Raw genomic sequence first — 22,200 nt, 5'->3', positions numbered from 1 at the left:
CGCGCGCACTCGCCCCCCCACTACTGGCGTTACGGCGGCCGAAGATCGCCGAGGCGCCGTGCTCCCGGACGGTTACGTTCGCATTCGCTCGTTCGCCAGGTCGCAGTTGTCAGCTGCACAATGGCGCCGTTGGTCAGTGCTCGCTCGTCCTGCTGTCGCCGTCGTTTCTGAGCGGTGGGTCGGCCCAAACGTTGGACCGTCCGTTGCGCGGATACCACGAGTCTCTCTCTCTCTCTCTCTGTCTCTCCTCTCGCGCACGCTCTCTCATATTTCTCATATTTCTCGTTCGCTTCTCTCGACTCGAGGACTCGTTGCGGCGTCAAGTCCTCCAACAACCGCGTTTCTGGAACGAATCGACGCGTCACGGCTCCGTCGACGTGACGCCAGTGGCCGACGAAGTGCGTCAAGAAGAAGAAAAAAAAAAGAAGAAGAAGAAAGTTCTGAGGCCGATCGCAGCAATCGCGCTCGATCACACCCCTCGATCGCGGTGCCGCCCGCGAACGTCCAATCGTCTCAACCAACCAACCTACCTTATCCCACCGATTCAGGAACGACGCACGGCGACAACGACGAAGGAAAATACGAAGGTAAAGTTCTGTTCAAAATGCGCGAGAAAAAAAAAAAAAAGAAAAATGCATAAGGGAAAGATGTCCGGCGATGAAGAGATCAATCGTCGTCGTCGAGCGCGTGTGTGCAATCTACCCCTAACTCGCAGGAAACGCGCTATCGACCGTGGAATACTATAGGGGAGATGCTCCCCGGTCGGTTATTTCGCGGGGTGGAAACGACGAGTAACGCGACACCCTTCTCTTTCCTCCCGCCAAAGTGCTTGTGTACGACGGACGCCGTGTGTGCGACGTCACGCGACTCCAGTGCAAAGTGCAGTGTTCGTTTCCATCGGCGTTTAATATTGGCGTTTAATATCTGCCGGTCACCGATGACCGATCTGACCTGGCCCCGCTCACGCGTGGGTTCGTTAAATATATCTTTTTTTTTCGCGCCAGAGCGACAGCGACCGCAGCGACGTGACTTTCTCGTTGCGTCTTCCGCTTTCGCGCCGTTGCGAACCGATTAATCGATACGAGATTTACAACGATCTCGATTTTTGAGAAGATCGGTTGATAAACGAAGTATTTGGTAATGATATGGAGTTAATGTCATCTCGTTAATTATTTGTTCAGTTCATCACGGCTGTGATTATCGGAAAAGAACAAAAAAATTATTCAGCTACGCTATTTTGCAAATTTTCATATCTCTCTCCTTTTTTTTTTTTTTTACATTTGCCACCTCTCGTTAACGCCGATTTTTAAACGATCGCGAAAGCCGGATGAGCGTGGCGTCATAGAATTGAATTTCGTAATGATTTCGCGGATCCGGCTTGTAATCTCTTCCTCATAAAGTCGGATGTAGCGCGAGGTGTCATTAACGAAGCATTCATGGGGGATTTCTGTCAACTGTAAATTACGTTGCGTTGAATTTTTAAAAAATGTTCGTCCAAAGTCGCTTGTTGTTTTGTTAAAAAAAATTCTTCAAATGAAATCCTAAGCATTTCGAACTCTTGAGCTTTCCCATAGCTTTCGATAAAGCTCGATCGATGGAGAACTGGTTCTTGTTAAAAAAATTTATCAAGAGTAACGGAAAACACAACTCTTTATAACGGAAAACGCAACTCTTTCTTTCTTTCTTTCTTTCTTTCTTTCTTTCTTTCTTTCTTTCTTTCTTTCTTTCTTTCTTTCTTTCTTTTCCCGGTTGTTTGTTTCCACTGAGTCAGTGTACACTCGACTCCCGCACTGAATGAGCGTATTTACGTTGAATGAGCGATTTGACGCGTGTACTAAAACCGGTATGATCTCAACGCGAGTTCGCCACCATCGTGTGTCATCGACGATACGCAAACAATCGCACCCCCGTCGATTTGTTTCCGGTTGATTTGTGTAGGATCCGTCTTTCCTAATCTTAGGACACCGGAAATCGGGCTGCATCGCAGACACGAGGATGGGGGACGGGAACGGGACAGGATGCTGCCACGAGGGAGGAGGAAAAGAATTTCGGAGCCGAGCCGGGCCGGGCCGGGCCGGGCCGGGCCTGAAAATCGGCGCGCGATCATTTTTGCGATGTAAACGGGAACGCGGCGAGAGACGGTTAGGCAATTTACATATTTCGCGAGCTTGCGTCACGTTCGGTTGCGCGCTATTAATGCAAACGGTGCCCGCAATATCGCCCTCGCGCGAGCGCGAGCGCGAGTGCGACGATTGTGGAATTCTCCGCCATTTTGACCTTACTGAAGGATATCTGGTATCTGTACGTGTATGGCGTGTGTGCGCGTGTGTGTGCGTGTGTGTATGTGTGTGTGTATGTGGCGTGTGTGCGTGTGTGTGTGCGGCCTGTGTGTGGGTCGACTGGTGTATCGCTCGTGTCGTTTCGACACACGCGGCGACAGCGACAACGATGGCGGCTACGGCGACGGCGAACGCAACACTTTACTAATTCCGAGCTCGCGATTTCGTCAGATACGCGCGTTTCATTGAGGGGAACGCGAGAAGAAGAGGGTGGGGAAGACCTCGGCAATGCCCCGAAGAGTTCGCGCACCTGCCGGCTAAATCACCGGTCGTCTCACGAGACGGCCTCTCGATTCGCCCCTCGACGACTTCTCGATGTTCTTTTGCGATGGATTTTTGTTTTTCTTTTTCTTTTTTTTTTTCACATTCTGTCGTAACACAGCTGCCTCTCTCTCGTATAAAAAAAAATTTTATTTTTGCGAAGGAGATTTGCTGTCGTCATTAGAATTTCCGACGTAAGAATAAGAAGCATTACGCGATACTTATTTTATGTTCATAGATATCTGTGTACATGTGTGTATGAGAAAGAATACATTGCGAGGAAAAAGTCGCAGAAAGGTCAACTGCTATTCATGCATAACGAATTTGAATTCGTGTAATTTAATATACAATGTGGATTACATCATTTCCTTCGAAAGAAATGACGTAATCTTTGCTGTATATTAATCTTTGTTGTGTGTCAATGAATATCTCAGCTTTCACGCACTTTTCATAGAGACGTAAGCTCGCTCGGATCACTTCGATCGGGTTGTTCTCAATTCCATTCCATCCATTCGTTATTTCGGCTTCACACAAAAAGCGCGCAATACCAAGATTACCGGACTATCTTTTTCAAAATATACGCGATAAGGGCCAAATTTAAGGAACTATCGCCAGACAAGTCAGACTTGCCGGAGCACCGTCGAGTCATCGTGCAGCGATGATCTCGGGGGGGATGCTCCTCTTGATTGAAATTCGAAGTCTGGGCACGTTCACCTGACGATACGGCGCTGACCTCGACGAATATCGCGGTATCCACGTGATCGAAGTCGCTTTCCGCGTTAGTTAGAGTCTTCTCGACGGCGATAAAACCGATATTACTCGTTATTTCGTTTTGTATCGTGCGACGAAGAGGAAACGGCAAGGGACAGAGACGGCCGATGGGCGATGACGGGAGGGGGGGGGGGGGGAGAGGAGAGCAGGGAGATCGCGTTATTGCACAGTTCTGATCTTTGGAGCGGGCGGTTCGAAAGACTCGTCATGTTGCGTCGGTGTTGACGACTTTTGCGCAAGTGCGTAGATATCGTAATGGAAAAGAGGAATAGGAGTGGGAAGGAGGGAGGGGGGGGAGAGGAGGAGACGGAGACCGAAGTATCGCCAGTCAACATCTGCCGCGCGAGTGATATATGATTTTCAAACGATACGATACATACAAACGCGGCACGTAAACAAGGCAGCGTTGAGCAACGTCTCCATCAAAATTGTCCGTGATAGGCGGCTGCTCTACCCGATTCCCCAAGGCTGATCGTTGCAAAAATTCACGAGCAGTGATGTAGACCGCCGAGAATAGCGTGTGAATCGTAGGGATTATCATGCCGGATATTCCGTCTTTCGCGCCGTAAAAGTTTGAACATTTCTCGCGACGGTAGGGAAGGCATTATGAGCTTTACGTACAACAGCCGGATTTTGCGTCAATTAAATTATAATTCGGAATTATTCACTTCCCGCGGACGACTCGTTGAATTCAAAATAAACTCACTTGGTTTAACATACTTCCTGTCTCTTGGTATCACGTGTCGATCGCTATCAATTTTTATTTTCTTACACAATCTCCAAAAGACCAATTCTTTTATGGATAATTCATTCTGCAGAAATACCGACTTCCTCGAACCTCGCTCGTTATTGGTGAAATATCAATTGTTGCTGTTAATTTGTTATAATTCCTTATGAACAAGAACAATGCCCGCTTAGCATCCTATAATTTTTATAATTACGTGATATAACATAAGCTGAAATACTTATCTTACATTTCCAAAAAATGAAGTCTAATTATCCGCAACGGTTGGTTTTATCTAATTCATAAATTAACATAAAAAAAGGATAAAAAATATTTTCATATTTTAAGGCACATCACACAATATTCATTAGTCGCGTACATCGTCTTTATTTCTCTCTATTGAACGCGGTTGTAATCTGAACGTGGATTTGAATTTGATTTTTTTTTTTTTTAATTTAAAGAAAAAGCGATTTTGCACGATGAAGTCGTATGAGAAATGAGTATTCGCGGCGCGCTGATTGCACGCTTCGAGGAGCTTCCTCAAGGACAAGCGTGTGACATTTGCATATCTTGAATCGGCGATTCTGAACGATTATGCGGATGGAAAGGTATAATTCGAGGAGGCGCTAATCGAGGAGACGACATCGCTAGTAACGGATTTCGAGAACTTTGCCCGATCAGTTTTCCCACGCTACAGTCGTCGACAATCGCATTCGTTGTAGTTATAGGTTATAATTAAATCTTTTTGCGATATTCGAGTTAGGAACTGCTAATCTTCAATACTCTAAATGCAGATATTCACGATTTTTTTTTCTCCCAGAACAAATTTTCATGCGAAAAATCAAATCTGTGAAAATTAGATATAAAAATATCTATTCATCAAAAATATCGATTCATTAATTTATTAATATTTTGAGATCTTATTATTTTAATATTTTTCTTAAACAGTCATATATTTATTGATGATTGTTCAGCCACTGATCAGCAGTGATCCTTTGTAAAACGCTTAAACATGATATAATATGAAAATTTTTTATATTTTTAATAATCAATTTGGACGTTCTATCTAATCATTTCGATAGTAAAATTATTTTCAATTCTAGGGTGCGTTTGATTTAAGTTTAAGTTCGTGCGTTTGATCGACAATCGAATTAGGGTACGCCGTGCCCCATCAGCCGGCGATGCACCCGTTCTTAACTGTGAATTTTCGATGATGCGGCGGGCGAGAGTGCATTGTTTTGTAAACATCGCGGATCAATGGCGTGTCATCGACACTTATCAGGGCCGGGATCGGAGGAGCGGGGGAAGGGAAAGGCATTTAGATAAAATTACGCGCGTGAGTCATTGCGCGAGTGGATCATCACAGCCCGCTACTATTTCAGGCGGTCTCGAATAAATTCGACCGTACTTCGCTGGGGCGGGGGTAGGAAGGAAGGAGGGAGAGGATGATATTTTCCTTTCCGGCGCGAGCGATCGCGCCGTTTTACGTCTACGCGATTATCGTCGCCGCCAGTCACGTGTGCCGCCTCCTCTTTCTATCCGATCATTCATAAAACCCTCACGCAATTTCCCTCGTCGCCGGTTACTTTCGTCCGGTCCAGTGCTGGCTCCGCGAAGATGCGTCGACACCTCGGAACCCAGGATCAATGTCGCGCTCGCATCATGAGAGTAACAAAATTTTATTACAGCAAGAATATTGAGGATAATCTCAGTTTCACTCTCTTGTCCCGCTTCAGAGCGATTTTTGCATGAATAAGTGAGCATAGCGACCGTTACTTTCCCTCGCAACTTTCAAATAAGCATCCTGCATCCCGCTCTCTAAATTTGTGGGAAACGTCGACGCGACGCTCGCACTTTCGTTCGCAGCTCTTATAAAGAAACTGTAAAAAAAAAAAAGTGTCTGCGCTTACGCGAAGCGATAAAACGAAACGATCGACGCTCGTAACGCCGGCCACACGGCCGGAAATTAGCTTGGGGCAGTCCGAGGCTCACCGCCGTCCCTGTACCCCGGGACAAATATCCCTGACCTTACGGCGGAGTCCCCTCCTCCCCTCCTCTTGGCCGTGTAATCGTAGGAATTGCGCACAAGGCGCGAGAATGTCGAAACGTCGTATTTTGAAATTGTCCGTGAATCATATTACGGACTCCCCGTGAATAGAACTATTGTCATCGTCGTCGTCGTCGTCGTCGTCGTCGTCGTCATCGTCGGATCACATATATGTACGACCATATGCGAAACGCATAGGCGTAATTGTGGTGTGGGTGCGCCATGCCTCTCCTGCTATTTTGGCCAGGGCCACCTGTACCAGAATTATTTTTTTCCTTTTTTTATTTTTACGAAAGGGATGTAACGCGACGTCTCCAAAAGGAAGATGTGAAAGTGACGTGATTCGATTGACGTCCGGCTGACGCTAAATATTCACGATACTTAGCAATTAGCTTCATTTCTTTAATACAAAGATTGAATTTGACACACTTATAAAGTATTATTATACAGAGTGATTTCTAAGTAAATATAAAAAATATTTACGCCAAACATTCTCTGGCTTATTATTTTATGAAAGGTCCATATCTTAAAGTGCTTTGTTTTCAAAATACAGGGTATCAACATTGAGAAAAAAGACGTGAAAATTTTTAAAAATTGTAGAAAACGCTTAGAAATATTTTATTCAAATTAGGTGTGCATAATATTGAGAACCATTTTCTAATGTCGATGAAACATTTTTGAGCGTATTTATATTAAATTTTTTTAAAATGAACACGATATATTATTTGTTACACGGTTTACAATTCGTCTACAATCTTCAAAGACATTAACCGTTGCTGTAACAACAATCGTCTTCTTCGTGTTACAGGATCAGCTCTCGAGAGCGACCGACTGATAACCCACGAAGATCTCTCTCCGTCCAAGGACCCGGCGCAGCGACATTGCTAAACGACACTGCGCGGGTCAAAAGCACAAGTGATATTTCTAATAGTTAACGCGTCAGAGAGGAGCCGAAACCATCCGCGAAATCCTCCGTATACTCTTTGTATATAACAAATGTCGGATACTCGTTCCAGTGCTAAGTCCAAGTGACGCGGAAGTGTGTTCAACGCATCTCACTCATAATCTCGACGATCGCGCGAATCGGCTGGACCAGGACGCAGGACCGACCGAGATAACGGCTGAGTGCGTGTGTGCGTGTGCGCGTGCGTGTGCGTGTGCGTGTGCGTGTGCGTGTGCGTTTGCGTCTGTGTGCGCAACATGAGAGTGGCCAGGCAGCATCCACTGCATCTGCAAATACCGGCCCGTAACAACAATGGCAAGTTCCCGGTCGGTTTCAATGGTAGTCAGGACATCGTCCATCAACAGCCGTCACCGCAGCAACAGCAGCCGGCCAGCGACGAGAGCAGCGCGGTGGTGCCGCCGAGCTGCGTCTTTCCCAGCTGCGAGTCGGTGCTCGCCGACCTTCACGGGGGTCCGACCATACTGGGGGATCGATTCCTGCTTCTTGGTCCGGCCGAGGGTAGCGCTCTTTATCGGTGCGTCGACGTCCACAACGGTCAGCAACTTGTCGCCAAGGTCAGTATTACGAGTTCTTTTACGAATTTCGCATTATTATTCTTATTTAATTGTTCCATTTTTTTTATAAAATTTTTTTTATAACCTTAATGACGGATGAGAATTGCGATGTAAAGGCGGCAACTTTATTGGAGCGTAATTTTATTTTTTTTTAAATAAAATTCTGAGTTAAATAACACAGTAAAAAATTGGTCTCAAATCAAGACAAATATTCTCACTCAAGAATATGATAATCTCCTTAAGAATTTTAGCCCTGATTTGATTGCATTTTTTATCGATGAAAGTATTAACTTTTGCTCAGCTCCAGCTTAAAAATTTTCTATATGCAAATTAGAATATTCTTGATTATATATGAGAATATCCGTATTTGCATCAATATAAATTCAATCAAATCAAAACTAAAATTTTTCTAAAGAGATAATAATATTCTTGCTTATGTGTGAGAAAAACATACAGTCTTGATTTAAGACAAAGACATTTTTTTTTCCGTGTTACGGAATTTCTTTCGTTAATTAACCAAATTATCATACACTATTAAACGATTAATGATAAACAAAAATAATCTTAAGATAATTTACTTTTCCATCGTTACATCAAGGATTGTTTTGCTTTTCTCAAAAATTAAAAACAGAAGGGTCGTTATTTAGATGATAATTGGTATTCCGAGCGTTCGCTCTTATATAATAACGGTACACACAAACGGCGATAAATTGAACGAGGCTTTCGCAATACCAGTATCATGAATTAGCTTCTTGCCGTATAATGCGGCATTGGCGCGGCATATAAAGACGACGGCGCGCCGCATCGCACGTGGATGCAGCCGCGACGCACTGCAGCTGCCGAGTTTCCATCCAACTGCCGTAGCGTTATATAATAGAGCATACGGACGTAACGGTTCGCTAATGTTCGGGTCGATCGAAGCTTCCACCGTGAAGCTCGTTGCGAGATCGACGCAACCGTCCGGCCGGCGTGCGTCTGGGAAACGTTTACGACTTCCTCGAGGAAGACTCAATTAATCCTTATCTAGACGACCTCTTTCCCTGATTGAAGGGAGAAAGGAAGAAATGATTTCCGCCGAGATATTCGCTCAATGGGATACTCCTTCCCTCGCGATTCGAAGTCGAAATGTTTCGTAGGCATGCCGAGGGATATCGAGCGATATCGAGGAACGAAGGAAATTTATCGGTTTTTTCTTCTTAGCACACCATTCCCGATAGCTAAATCAGATTCTCCGCGCGGCTTCATTGGACACAAAGAAAAAACACACAGAAAAAAATTGGTTTTAAAATCAAGATCATATATATAAGCGAGAATATAATAATCTTCTTTCAGAAAAATTTCAGTCTTGATTTGATTGACGCAAGTATAAATATTCTCGTATATAAACAAGAATATTATAATCTTCATATAGAAGATTTTTAGTCCCGAATGAGCAAAAGCAATACTTGTAAATTCAATCAAGACTAAAATTTTTTCAGAAAATTATAATATTCTTGCCTATGAGAATATTCCTCTTGATTTGAGGACTAATTTTTTTTTTTTTTTTTTTTTCTATGCACATAACTAGAAGCTTCGCGAAATAAAAGCTTTGTATTCGAATTTCAACATTGTTGTCCTTTTTTTACATTGATATCGAGAGGACTTTGTTACGTCAGTGCAAAGTGCTTATGCAAATGCACACGCGCGCGAGCCGTTTCCTGTTTCTCGGGCGCATTTACGCCTTATTTATGCCGTATACTTACTCCATCATCAGCATCTCGGAATTTCATGTTCCGCAGATGGTTTCTCCCCCTTTCCTCCCCCTTTTTCTCCCTTGCTTAAAGGGGGCTGATAAACGTCACGATGATACGTGCACCGCCGATCGGTATCCTCCTCCTCTTCCCCGTCGCGTTTTTCCATTAACATTTTACAATCGCCGCGCGTTATACAATGAGCCGCTTACATCACCGTCGCTGCGAACAAACACAAGGCTGTGTCAACCTCGTGCCCGCCTCTCTCGCCTCGCACATCCGTCGCGTATCGCCACGCACTCTCCGTTATTCATAATCGTTTCTAAAGCCGCGGCCATTTAATTTAATTGACGATCACACGCGAGAGGGGGCACGCTTTCGCAAGCGCGTCCGCGTTGCCGCGTGGCCGCGATTGTGAATTTCGGAAGAAAAAAAAAGTAGCTACCCATTTCATAGAAGTCACGTTGGTTCCTCCTGAGATAGTCATATAGTGCATATTTCTTAGACCGCCCTTATACCTGCCAAGTATTTCATCCAAAGACGAACCTCGAGAAAATTTCTTTACAGGGCAAGTTGCGCGTTCCGTGCATTAATCATATCGCTCTTTGATAACTCGAACTTGCCGAAAACTTGGGCAACATTTTGTTGAGCTCGCCCGAAAAAGCCGAGCTCTCTTTTTTCTTTTCTTTTTTTTTTCTTTTTTCCATCCTCGAAAGCTATTTTCGGCGCATTTTCTGAGTTGGGAGCATTACAAAAGCGGCGTTCGACGGCCGATCGGGGCGATTTCGTAAAGAATGCACGGTGCTCTTATTAAACTAATGGGACTCGAATGTCGAAACGGTGTCAGGTTTCGACACGAGCCAAAGAGATGAACAGCTGGACGAGTAGAGTTTCAAAGGTGATCGGCGATTTCGTTCGCTATACGGTAGTTTTCATAACGGAGAGCGTTTTTACTCTCGACAAAAACATTATTTATAAATAAATAAATAAATAAATAATATATACACAAAGTTGCAATATATCGATTGGACTTTTACCCTCTCTCAGATTCTTTGCCATTGTATTATAGTATGTCGATATTTATTACATATAACAATTTATTACATATAATTAAAATTATATGCTGGGCTCATGTGACATTTTGCTACGTAACATTTGTGTATAATCTCGTTAAATTACTTCGATATAAAAGCGGAATTTAAACCCGATCGTTAATTAAAATAATTAAGAGAATTGAGACGAATGTCATTCTGTCAACCTCGAGTGTTCGAAAGTCAGAATGACGTGCGACTAGTGAAGGATCACATATCTTAATAATTATCATTTATATATGCGAAATTAATATCGCCTTCGCGAAGGATATCCGTTTGGAATAATTGAAGCTCATCGAACGATAAAATTTACTTCTACCGAAATCGGATACGGATATAATCGGTATCGAATTTCCGTCAAGAATCTCTCATTCAAAAGACAATTCCGCATCCGTCGTTTGTATTCACAAAAGTACAAAGGAAAGAAAAATATTTAATACCGATTCTAAAAATAAAGATCCATCAGAGAAATATCACGTGTGAAAAATATAAATGAATAAACTGGTAATCATAATTAATAATTAGGAGCGAAATTATCTGCCTTTGTTGGTGTTCATTTCCGATATTTCTGACCGACGATTCCCAACGATTTGTGATTTGCATCGCCTTTGTTGCTGAGTCCGTTGCATTTCCGGATTGCAGGCGCTGACCGTGGGCGACAAAGGTTGCGAAGCGTTGCTGCAGGCCCACCTTCGTCTGGAGGGCACCGGCGCGGCGAGCGGCGTGGCTGGCGTGGTGGAGGCACCTGGAGGCCGGCGCTATCTCCTCTTGGAGGGCCATCACGGTGATTTACACGCCTACGTAAGGGCGCGCAGGAGACTGCGCGAGCCCGAGGCGAGGCGGCTCTTCCGGCAGGCGGCTAAAGCCGTAGCGACCTGCCACGAATACGGGGTCGTATTGAGAGACCTCAAGCTCCGGAAATTTGTCTTCGCCGATGAAGCGAGGTAAGAATCCGCGTCGAATCCTCTCGTATTTGGCTCCTTTAGCTCCTTTGGCGACTTCGAGCAAATAAATCAATTTAACCTGATGATTAATTTGACAAACGGTATCTAAAGTATTCTATTCTAGATACTGTTTATCTAGTTGATACTTAAAGTACTCGATGACATGGAAACTTTTTTTTTGTCACTCACGTGAGAAAAGGAATTTAGATTGTAAACGAGATAGAAATAGTTAGAAATCTTGTTAAGCAATGCCGATTTAATCATTGATTGTATTAATCCGAATTTCGTCAGAATTGAGTCCCCGATTTATCAACTTTTATCGCGATAGTATTAGTCACTATCATACTATCGTCACTATGGTATTATTCGTAAAATAAATATTAATTTGCCATTTAATTTGCTTTATCTAAAAAATCGAGCAATTCTTCACGAAAGGAAGAATGAAAGGAAGATGAAAATTTCGAAGTTATCAGTTTTTAGTATAATCTTTGATCTTCATTCATCTTGCATTTTCACTTGTATTTTCTTGCTAGTTGACGATATGGATAACAGTGTAAATTGTTATCGACGATGTTTATTGGTACTTGAAACACTTGAAAATGGTAAACTGAATCAAAGCTTTTTTTCTCTGGCGATGAGGAGGTGTCAAAGTTGATAAGTGATACTTCGACAAAGCGAAGGTATCAATGGCGCGCAGTGTCCGCGTTCGCTTTTCCGAGTGAAGGGGAGATCGACTGCTGTGGGTGTGTGCTTTTCTCTGTGCGGGTGACCTCTCTGTTCTCGGCGTTGGAAAGAAATGCGAACTAATATGGAAATGAAATGAATGTGAACCAATTCGTCGCGGATCCGTGGCGTTGCGTTCTCGCTCCAAGAAGGAAGGGGAATGTGTCTTGCTGAAGGTATATCGTGTCATGTATTCAATCACGATGTCTCTGAAGACTCACTTTTCGAATAATCTCATTCTAAATTTACTCGTGATTTTATATTTCTATAGTACATAGAGGAGAAAGTTTGCTGGGTGACACTAGTAAATCACTCTCACCAAATTAATACTCTAAAATCGTTCTATACCACACTTGTAATTTATGATCTCAGAAATCAACATTTTCTCAGACCAGACAGGGAGGAAAAAAAAACGCGAAATCGAATTAAAATTAACCTGGAAACTAAATTTTCTTCCACTCGAACGAGTGTATTGAAATTGACAAGTGGTCACGAATATATCATTATTATCCTTATGAACTGAGAAAAAGGTTTCTTTAGCAATTCTATTTGTTTGACGAAGTTACTTAATTTAAACAACATAATTTTATATTATTTTATTTTATATTGAATTAAGAGTTTTGTTGTTTCGTTAGAGAATATTATGTTGTTCAAAAGAAAAAATACTATTATTTAAAAAAAAAAATTATCTTTGAACTAAATAATACTTTAGCTAGATTAAATATCGTTTCAGTAAAAAAAGAGATTTTTTTAATAGAGATTTTTGAAGCATACAATAAAGAGCGTTTTTTTGTTCAAACAATTTATTAAATATTTTATTTAAAACAAAGCTATTTATTATTTGAAAAACAATTGAATTTGTTGAGTCAATAATTGGTTTGTTTGGACTATTTCAAAAAATAAATTTCTTCGAATCTAATTAAATTTATTAAATCCAAAGAAATCGTTCTCTCTGAGATGAAGAGCTTTCGAGCGTCATATTGTGTCTCTGTAGGATTTCATTGAAAGTGATTTAGGGATCCATTAGAAGTTAGGAACTTTTAAATTAACTCTATTTTGAGAGTTGTGCTAACTCGTGCTACATTGTGCGATTTAGAGCGAAGCTTGTTTGCCGAAGCTTGCTTTGTGCATTATCTATTCGCGATACGATAATACGCACGTGCGGAGAGCAGACAGACAGACAGACGGACAGGCACAGGTATGAGCACCAGAGCCGGCCGAGTCAAGTCGAGCCCAGCCAAGGGGCGTGTGTGTCGTGCAACGTGTGTGCCGGCGATCGCGAGATCGACTCGTATATCGGCCTGTTGTTGTTGGCCAATCACATTCCTACCGCGCGGCGAACCTCTGCTGCTCCCGCGCGCGCGCCCGTGTACACGTAGAATAAGGAGAGTCCGGGGAATGTTGCAAGCCAGAAAAGCATATTGGTTCATCGGCTGCTGCGGCGGGGTTTTGAAACGTCGGTATAATTAGGAAACGCGTTGCTCGCGCGGCGCGGCACGGCGCGGCACGGCGCGGCACGGCACGGCACGGCGCGGCACGGCGCGGCACGGCGCGGCACGGCGCGGCTCGGTGCGGCTCGGCTCGGCGACGCAACGCGACCGACATCCGAAATGGCTCGTAATATTTTTTCCTCCCTTTCTCCGGAGGGCGAGGAATCTCTCTGCCTTTAAATATCAAGTGCTAAGATCTCTCTTAGGACGCAGACTCCCGATTATCGCGCGAGTGTCTGATGAGGATTTCGAATAATTATCGAATAAGAATTCGGGGATTTCAATCAGCGTGCACTTCAGCTCTAATTTAATCAATCCGCTGAGATTTTTTTTTGCATCTTTCGATTTTTAGAGAAAAATTGCTCGTGACCATTGGTGCTGGGATTTCGAATGCGTTTTCTGCCTCTTTAAAAGTCTCCATGTGTGTTCTTTTTCGCCTGCCGCGATCTCTCCCGCGTGGGTTTCTCTTTACTTTATCGGCCGATAATAGGCGGATTACAACGATCAAATCAGTCTTTTCCCGGATGCTCCTTTGCGTATAGAGTTCGACCTATGGTAATTGCTAAATGCGTCACGCGCAGTCTCGATAGCCGTCATTGTCATCGTCATCATTATCATCATCATCATCGGACATTAGCTTTCAGTGAAAAGCACGATGTGACCTCCGTGTCCGGATTTCTCTTCGCCATCACACATTTCGGAGCTGGTCCAGTTCGGCGCCGAATTCAGTCGGTGGGATTCGCAAGGTTGATGACCCCCTGCGAGTAAAATCGTTGATTTAGGTTTGATTCTCGCGCGCGAGACACTCTCTATTCTTGAAGCTGTAAATCCGGGACGTTAACCTGAAACCTGTATTCAAATATTTCGCGCAGTGTACATCCGCATTGTCCATTTAAATGTTTACACGAAGTCTTAAGAAATATTTTTCTTCTAGTTTTAATCACATATTTTAAATCTTTAATGTGACATCAATCACGTTAAATAATTATGTAAATTATAAAATGTCTACTTTAAGATAAATAACCATTTGAGAAACGTTTTCTCTATGTTCATAAGACAGTAATTCTTCCAAGTCTCCGTGCAAGTTTGCATCTACACGTTGTCCAATTCCGGATCTTCCTGATTTTTCTTGTTCAATACAAACATTAATATAATCGCGCGATGAAAATAATCAAGAAATCCACATTGCTAGTAGAAACATTAATCTATTAGATCTGCAAATGTATTTGACTAACTGATTAATGACGCTGATTAATGATTCCCGTGACTGAGCAGCAACTCCTCGGAGGTTTAAGCTTCGCAGTTGCAACGAAGAAACTAGAGTAACTCTCCGATTCATAAATGCATTTGAGTAACTCTTCGTCCGAGAAAATGAATCCGAGAAAATTCAATAACTGAAAAGATCTCGATCAACATCTCCTGGTGTTCGTAAAATTTCACTGGCTGTCCAAGAAATCTTACATCGTGCCTAGGATCCGCCAAGCCAAGGGGTTCTTGAACCCGGAGCGATATCGTGCTGTGCGACCGACGAACGGGTGAAAGTTTGCGAAGAAAGCTGCGCGATGCCTCCCCCTATCTCTCTATCTCTCCCTTTTTCTCTCCGCGGCAGCCGCATTTGGCTCATCACGAATGGCCTAGCATGCCATCGCGTTCGTTCGATTCATTTGCTCGTGAGAGAGAAGAGGCCATTGACACTCGTTCGGATTGTCAAGATCGTGTAACGACTCTCTTGCGTGACGCGTGCGTTCACCAAAGGCGCGTTTCCGTCTTTCTCTCTCTCTCTCTCTCTCTCTCTCTCTCTCTCTCTCTCTCTCTCTCTCTCTGTCTTGCATCTTCCAAAATAATCATCGACGACGAATCCAAATCGTATAATAGCTTTAGAGAGAGATTATTTCTTCGGGATATATTGGCTTGGATTATTTTCACTTTGGAAATAGTCTTCACTTACGCTTAGAAATTTATGAAGATGAATATTCATAAAACCGCAGCGTTATGTTAATATTTAATCAAGAACGGAATTAGTGCAAAACCTTTTTACCTTTTTAGTGAAAGCAATTTCTCGGAAAATGCAATTTTTATATCGATTTTATATGCATTTGAGACTTATTCTTTTAATTACATGGGGAAAATATTTGCTGAAATATTTAAAAATTTATCAAAATACACATCTGAAAATAATTTTGTTGGGCTTTTAAATAATAATTAGAGCGCTTAAGCATGATAATAGTGCAAAAATTCTTGATATTCCAATCAATTTGAGTATCCCGCATGATTTATTTTGATGACAATCGAAATTATTTGCAGATACAGATCTGGCTACATTTTTAGATGTTTCAGCGAAACTATACTTTCTATATGTATCATCTCGCGTTAAATTAAAAAAAAAAAGAAAAAAAAGAAAAATACAATTTCTACACGAATTTTATAATAAACGAGATGCTCTCAGCCAGTAGCAGTCCTATAAAGCATATTCGATGGCAGTTAAAATATCCCCGTTGGAAAGGACTTAAAAGTATGATACACGGGGAATGTAGTTCTGTAGGAGGGCACACGATTTGAAATACGTGGCGCTTTCCCGAGCGGAGCTGCCCCTTCTCGGCCGAATATCGTGGGCGAGAATACGAGAACTCGCGTCGATGGAGAGCTCAGAAGTTACCCAAGAGCCAAGAATATTACGTACACGCGCGACTTCCGCGTTGCAGGTTGATCAACGCAGCGACCGGCCAGCGTAGCGCGCTCTCCTCTTTCTCTCTCGCTCTCTCTCTCTCTCTTTCTCTGTTTCTTTTCTGTCTCGTTCCATCGCATTGCCGCCGACGACGGCTGAGAACGACGGCGATGGCTCAATCGCGGTGTCCTCTTGCTAAATTGAAATACCTTGCCTTCGGGCGCGCACTTAAAGTACATACTACGCGAGGCGAACCCGGAGATCTCTCCTCCGCGCGGCCTCAAACGCGCGCTAAAAAGTCCGCACGACTCAGAATCCCTCCGGCTTCCAGTTGGCTTGAACTCGCGCGGCAAGAGATCGTAACAGGTCGATAATAAATGCGGGGCTTGGCGTAACGCGTGTCTGAGACACGCAGCGCGAATTTCACACACAGCGCCGATGGAAAAAGATCCGTAAATCTTTTGCAACGTTTAATGTCCTATCCCGTCGCTCTCTTTTGAGAGAAAGACTCCGAAGCCTCGGTCTTTGATCCTCTCGGTGGTATCTAGGGGGCTCTTTGTGTCCCGGCATATACGCCCACCGGCTATTGAATGATTCTTTTTCATATTTTAAAAGCTAAGTAAATTAAGATCAAGAGAGAGAGCGAGCGAGCGAGAGAGAGAGAGAGAGAGAGAGAGAGAGAGAAACCTAGATATATATGCGTATACACGACTCGAAGACAATAGATAGATCGGTCTTTCTGTGACTAATTCTCTCAATTGCGAATGCCTCTTTCTTTCAGAACGCGGCTGCGCTTGGAGAGCCTCGAGGACGCGGTGATCGTGGAGAATGACGACGACAAGCTGACCGACCGGCGCGGCTGTCCGGCGTATGTCGCGCCGGAAGTGCTGCGCTCCGGACGCGCCTATTCCGGCAAGGCGGCAGACATCTGGTCGCTGGGCGTGCTGCTCTACACGATGCTGGTGGGCCGTTATCCGTTCAACGACGCCGAGCACGCGTCCCTCTTCGCCAAGATCTCGCGCGGCCTGTTCGCCGTGCCGGAGGGCCTGAGTCCGCGTGCCAAGTGCCTGATCCGCTCCCTGCTGCGGAAAGAGCCGTCCGAGCGACCGTACGCCGACGACGTGCCGCTGCACCCGTGGCTGTCGAAGCCGCTGCGGTTGTACACGCCCACGTCCGGCAGCAGGTCCTCGTGCCAGGACCAAATCGTACCAGAGCTACCTATTAATCCTCGACAAGACTGACTCTCTCTCTCTTTCGGGGGAAGAATCATTATTCCGCGCGTGACGGCATCATTCTCTCTCATTCTAGTGCTTCTCTCGCGCCGACAGCCGGATCGGAGTCCTCGAGCCGAGAGGGGGGGGGGGGGGGAGTTAGCGCAATCAAAAGAAGAAAAGGGACAAAATGGACTTTCGTTCTTTTAACACATTGACTGTGCCCGTAGAGAAGAACAGCGGATAAGATTGGTGGCGAAAAAGTGACGAAAAATTGTCCTATGTATACCTGAAAATCCGGAAAAGATGAAATAAAATTATTATCAAAAGATGACCAATGTTCAATAAAAGATTCTTAAGATATTTAAAGAGATTCGTAAAGTGACCGACAGTCAATGTGTTAATGGCAGCTGAATTGTAGCTTTGTAAGTTCGAATCGCGCAGTCTCCGACTTGAATCGACAAGTCGAATCGATTCTCGCGTCGCGGAGACTCTGCACGGCTAAGGATGCTGAGTCCTCCTCTTTTCATTGGCGAAGGACGGCCTAGAATAAGCTTCGGGGACAGAGCGTGCGATTAAGACACGAGACGCGAATAATTGTTCCCAATGGAACTTTTACATTTATTAGGAGGAGAGTAACCAAAGTCTCTATCCTAATTGCAATACCCTGAATTATTTTCTCGTTTAAACGTTGCAATTTGCGAGTTGAATTGGTCAAAGTTGAAACCTTGAGAAACGTGATATTATATCTCATTATATAAGAATAAGCTCGCTCTAGTCTAGAGATAACTCGCGGTTGAAGCACCGAAACAGCGAAAATAATTACGGGTATTCTCTGTAAAATAGCGTCCCGATTTTGGTCATTCTCCGCTGGCAATTTCGGAGGCAACGTGACGCAAGTGATTATTAAAAAAAAAAAAAATTTCTATCGGCTATACAGAATCCTAGATTCGTGGAACATTGCCATTATCGGTCCAAGAAATCATTCGCCTTGTTGCTTACAGATATATTCGTGCGCAGATGCGCGTGTGCGCGAATCCCTTTGTGATAGAATCTTGACAGATTCTGAGCGACATATGTGATACGAATTATACAGGTTGTTTCATAAGCGTTACTTGCGGTTACTTGCGGTTACTTGCGGTCATTTGTCTCTGAAGTCCATGTACATTAATTACTATCGTAAAAGATCGAATTCGATGTTTGTATCGTGCGTTGATACCCGAATACATCCTCGATTTTCTCATTATTTCGCGTTGCGCATCTTACTTGGGAAACTTTTAGCACACTGGTTTTTACCAGCGAATCCGCTGTATACACGAGTAAACAGTTAATGTAAATACGAAGAAGGAAACGTAATATAAATCCGAGTACAACCGGTGAGCTTTGTATAGTGTAGTGTATAGTATAAAAGCGATGAATATATACATATATGTATAAATGGGATCGGGGATTGAATCGGATATACAAAGTTAAAAACTCACGCAGTCACGAGAGAAATCGTAATGATTCAGCGATAAATAGCAAATTGCTTAACGACGACCAAACGTTACTGGTCGAACGAATCTAACGAAAATGAGTTTCTAATATAAAATCCGACTCACTCTTCCTGCATATCCGTTTACCCTGTCATCATTATATCACGGAGTCAATCAAACATATTAGACCGACATCGAAAGAAGGGATATTTCTCGTTGGAACGCGCGACAAAACTTCATTCTCCGACCTAAAAACATTGCCTGTAAAAGTTCAAGACTGCTTGGACGTGTGTGGCCTATACGATTATCTTTATTAGAGAAAAACGCAAATATATTGAATTTCTAACGTAAGAACAATAAAAGAATACGCTTCTGGATCACTCAAACGACAGAGTATCCATGAATATATAAATATATAAATGTGTTCATCGTGATGGCAGTGTTTTCAGGTAGAGTACTCTCTAGTGAATCAAAGACAAGAATTACTCTCTTCTGACTCAGACCTCCAAAATCATCGCTTGCGATATATATATATATATATGTACGGCTCACCACATGTAAAATCAATTCGATTTTTAAAAGCGAACGAATTTTGTATCAGTTTGGCACATGAGGTTGCGTATCTCGTTTTGAGGATTTTTTTTCTCTGGAATAAAACTCTTCGAAATCGACATAGAATTACAAATGGACTACCTTCAGTAGACGTTCTTATCGTCACGAGTCAATTACAAGAATAAAATTGCAAAACGGACATTGAGACATTCTCATTTGCATCAATGCCAGCTAGCGTGACATTTTCAAGTTTTTTTTTTTTTTTTCCTGTTTCTATAGCGATGGATTCAGTCATGCTGTGGCTACATCAGTATCGGTGTTAAATAAAGAGATACCGACACCGCGGTCGTCGGTAGACGTGCCCAGAATAGCACCTCCTGAAATGTTTTCCGGAGAGTCGAGACTAAGTTTAAAGCCAAGCAACCGATTCAAACCATCTTTTCGCGTAGACTAGATTAACTGAAACTGGGTTTTTCGATTCTTTTTAAACGATAAAATGTTTGCATGAGAAAAAAAAAGCGATTTATAAGATTTGTAAGATTTATAAATTTCATCAAATGATTTCGGAGTGTCAAACGAAATTTTTATTTACATATTGTAAAAAAATGTTAATTTCTTAGTCTGAAGACAATTCATGGAACATCGGTTAAGAAACATAATTAAACATAATAATAATTTTCTGGATGTGAAAAATCAGCTCGGATTATTGATGCAAAGTTCAGCCTCATGCGAAGCTCGGATCGAATCCGCGTCGAACGACGACGACGATGACGACGACAACAAAGCATTTCTCGCTCGTAGAGCTTTTGGTTTCAGGATTGAAGAAGGAAAGCCTAGGGGATAACGGAATTCTCGATCGGGATCGCGACTCGATCCTCACCGTTTGACGAAAGTACCATGTGTTCTTGTATTTAAAGATACCTGTCTACCTACCTACCTATGCGAACTCTTTTTGTAACTTCCGCGAGAGTGAAAAGAGAGAGAGAGAGAAAGAGAGAGAGAGAGAGACTCCTCTTTTCCTTTTTATTTTATAATATTCGCGCGTCGCAATGGGGCACGGTTACCCCAGATGCAACTCTATGATTCCTTCTCGTATTGTTCTCAGTCAGGGTACAAAACGCCGTCGCGCATCCATCGACGTTTAATTTGTATTGTACATAAGTTCGACGCGATTAAATCCTATTATATTCAACCATTGTCTAGGTGCGATTAAGGGAATTTCGTTTCTGTATATAGACAAAATAAAATGGCGTTTACGACGAAGCCGTCTGCAATTTCTCTGGCTAACATCTTGTTCAGCAGATTCGACTAACAGGTTGAATGCCGTGCCGATCAGATTCAATACGATGAAAACTGAACGAAACTGAATAACAATATTTATAATTATATAAAATTAAAAAAGAATTAATGCAGTATAAGATTTTCTCCTCTAATTTTCCTGTAATTTTGTAAATTTGTATATTTTCATGCATAGGATGTGTTCTAAGAAGAAGAAAAGCGTCGCTCAGATTCCAAAATGTTAGATTTGACTTCAATCTATATAAAAGAATGAAAAAGATATACATTTTGAATCGCAAACTATTATCTAATTTAAAATATACAATAAAATAATTTGTATTTTTAATTAAAGCATATTTAGCCATAAATTATCATTAAATTATCATTTTCTATCAACTCAACATCAAAAAGCTTTGAAATTAAAAAAAAAAAAGGGAAACTTGAGTGACAATTTTCCTTCTTAGAAATATATTTTGCGCATGAAAACATACAAACTTACAAAATTGCAGGAAAGTCAGGGAAAAGAGCTTTTGTCAAATTAATTATCAACTTAATACTCTAAATGAAGAAGTAGGTACACATATGAACATATAAATATTTTTGTTTTTAATTATGAAAAATTAAACAGATATATACATGGAGAAAGAAATGAAATAGATCTGGCATTCAACTATATCATGTCCGATAAAACATATCTAGTTAAAAGAAAAAAAAAATCATATCTGTCTTACATATTGAATCACCAAACCTATTGTAAAAAGGATCGCTAAGAAATTTTAATTTAAAAATATAATGATGCTGATAAAAAGTATCAAAAATTTAAAATTTAGAAAATTATATTGAAATAATTATAAAATTATTATATAAAAAAATTTAATCAAAAGATTATTTGCGTAATTATATTAAAAATTTCTCGAAACGTGCATGAATATTTATCATCATTGTTGCGTAATAATTACTACAATTTGACAATTAGAATTTTTCAGTTATACTATGTATAAAACAGTATAAATATCTCTCGCTTTTATTATATTTTAAATAAGGCACTTTAAAACCATTTTGAGTAAGGCCCACAAGTGTCTTGAGCCATCATTGATATTTGCGTCAACATTGCGTTATTTTTACATTAGCTGTGACATCAGATTAAAGAGCAATTAATTCCTTGTGTAATTTTATAAAAAAAAAAAACTTGAAAACGCAGATTCATAACGCTTTGAGAAAAAGAATAAAAAGAAAAAGGACAGCATGAGGTTAACTTGTGGCTATTTAAATATTTCCCATTTATAAGAAAAAAAGGTATTGTTAATAAAAGAAAAGGTATTATACATATAATTAGATATATAATAAAAAGCACTGCGGTATACAAAGTTAATAATTAAAT

General features: G+C 42.0%; 2 protein-coding genes across 3 annotated transcripts in view; one reads left to right on the top strand and one right to left on the bottom strand.

Moving 5' to 3' along the window:
• The window catches only part of LOC105431312 (putative RNA methyltransferase CG11342), a 238,840-nt gene that overhangs the window by 24,555 nt on the left and 192,085 nt on the right, over window positions 1-22,200 (bottom strand). Inside the window, exon 1 of one of the 2 annotated variants that reach the window (XM_089075682.1) lies at window positions 9,403-9,777. The exons of the other annotated variant lie outside the window; for it this stretch is intronic. Coding sequence (XP_088931808.1) covers window positions 9,403-9,429 — 27 coding nt within the window. The 5' untranslated portion in view covers window positions 9,430-9,777. Of the gene's footprint in view, window positions 1-9,402; window positions 9,778-22,200 lie in introns of those variants that run through there. 2 annotated transcript variants of the gene reach the window in all.
• On the top strand, window positions 102-20,804 carry trbl (tribbles pseudokinase 2). The gene is made up of 4 exons (XM_011645422.3): window positions 102-587; window positions 6,951-7,660; window positions 11,124-11,425; window positions 17,085-20,804. Exons 2-4 carry the CDS (start codon window positions 7,343-7,345, stop codon window positions 17,542-17,544), a joined length of 1,080 nt encoding a protein of 359 aa, XP_011643724.2. The 5' UTR covers window positions 102-587; window positions 6,951-7,342; the 3' UTR covers window positions 17,545-20,804.

This window comes from Pogonomyrmex barbatus, unplaced genomic scaffold (assembly GCF_055798465.1).
Source record: "Pogonomyrmex barbatus isolate J1 unplaced genomic scaffold, ASM5579846v1 scaffold19, whole genome shotgun sequence".
Classification (NCBI taxonomy): Eukaryota; Metazoa; Arthropoda; class Insecta; order Hymenoptera; family Formicidae; genus Pogonomyrmex; species Pogonomyrmex barbatus.
Note: the sequence above shows the minus strand (reverse complement) of the source record. Positions and strands in the feature narration are given on the sequence as shown.

Coding starts and splice junctions, on each gene's coding strand:
- trbl (XM_011645422.3), top strand. CDS start 7,343: ATGAGAGTGGCCAGGCAGCATCCACTGCATCTGCAAATACCGGCCCGT. Junction 7,661..11,123: donor GTCAGCAACTTGTCGCCAAG/GTCAGTATTACG, acceptor TCCGGATTGCAG/GCGCTGACCGTGGGCGACAA. Junction 11,426..17,084: donor GTCTTCGCCGATGAAGCGAG/GTAAGAATCCGC, acceptor TCTTTCTTTCAG/AACGCGGCTGCGCTTGGAGA.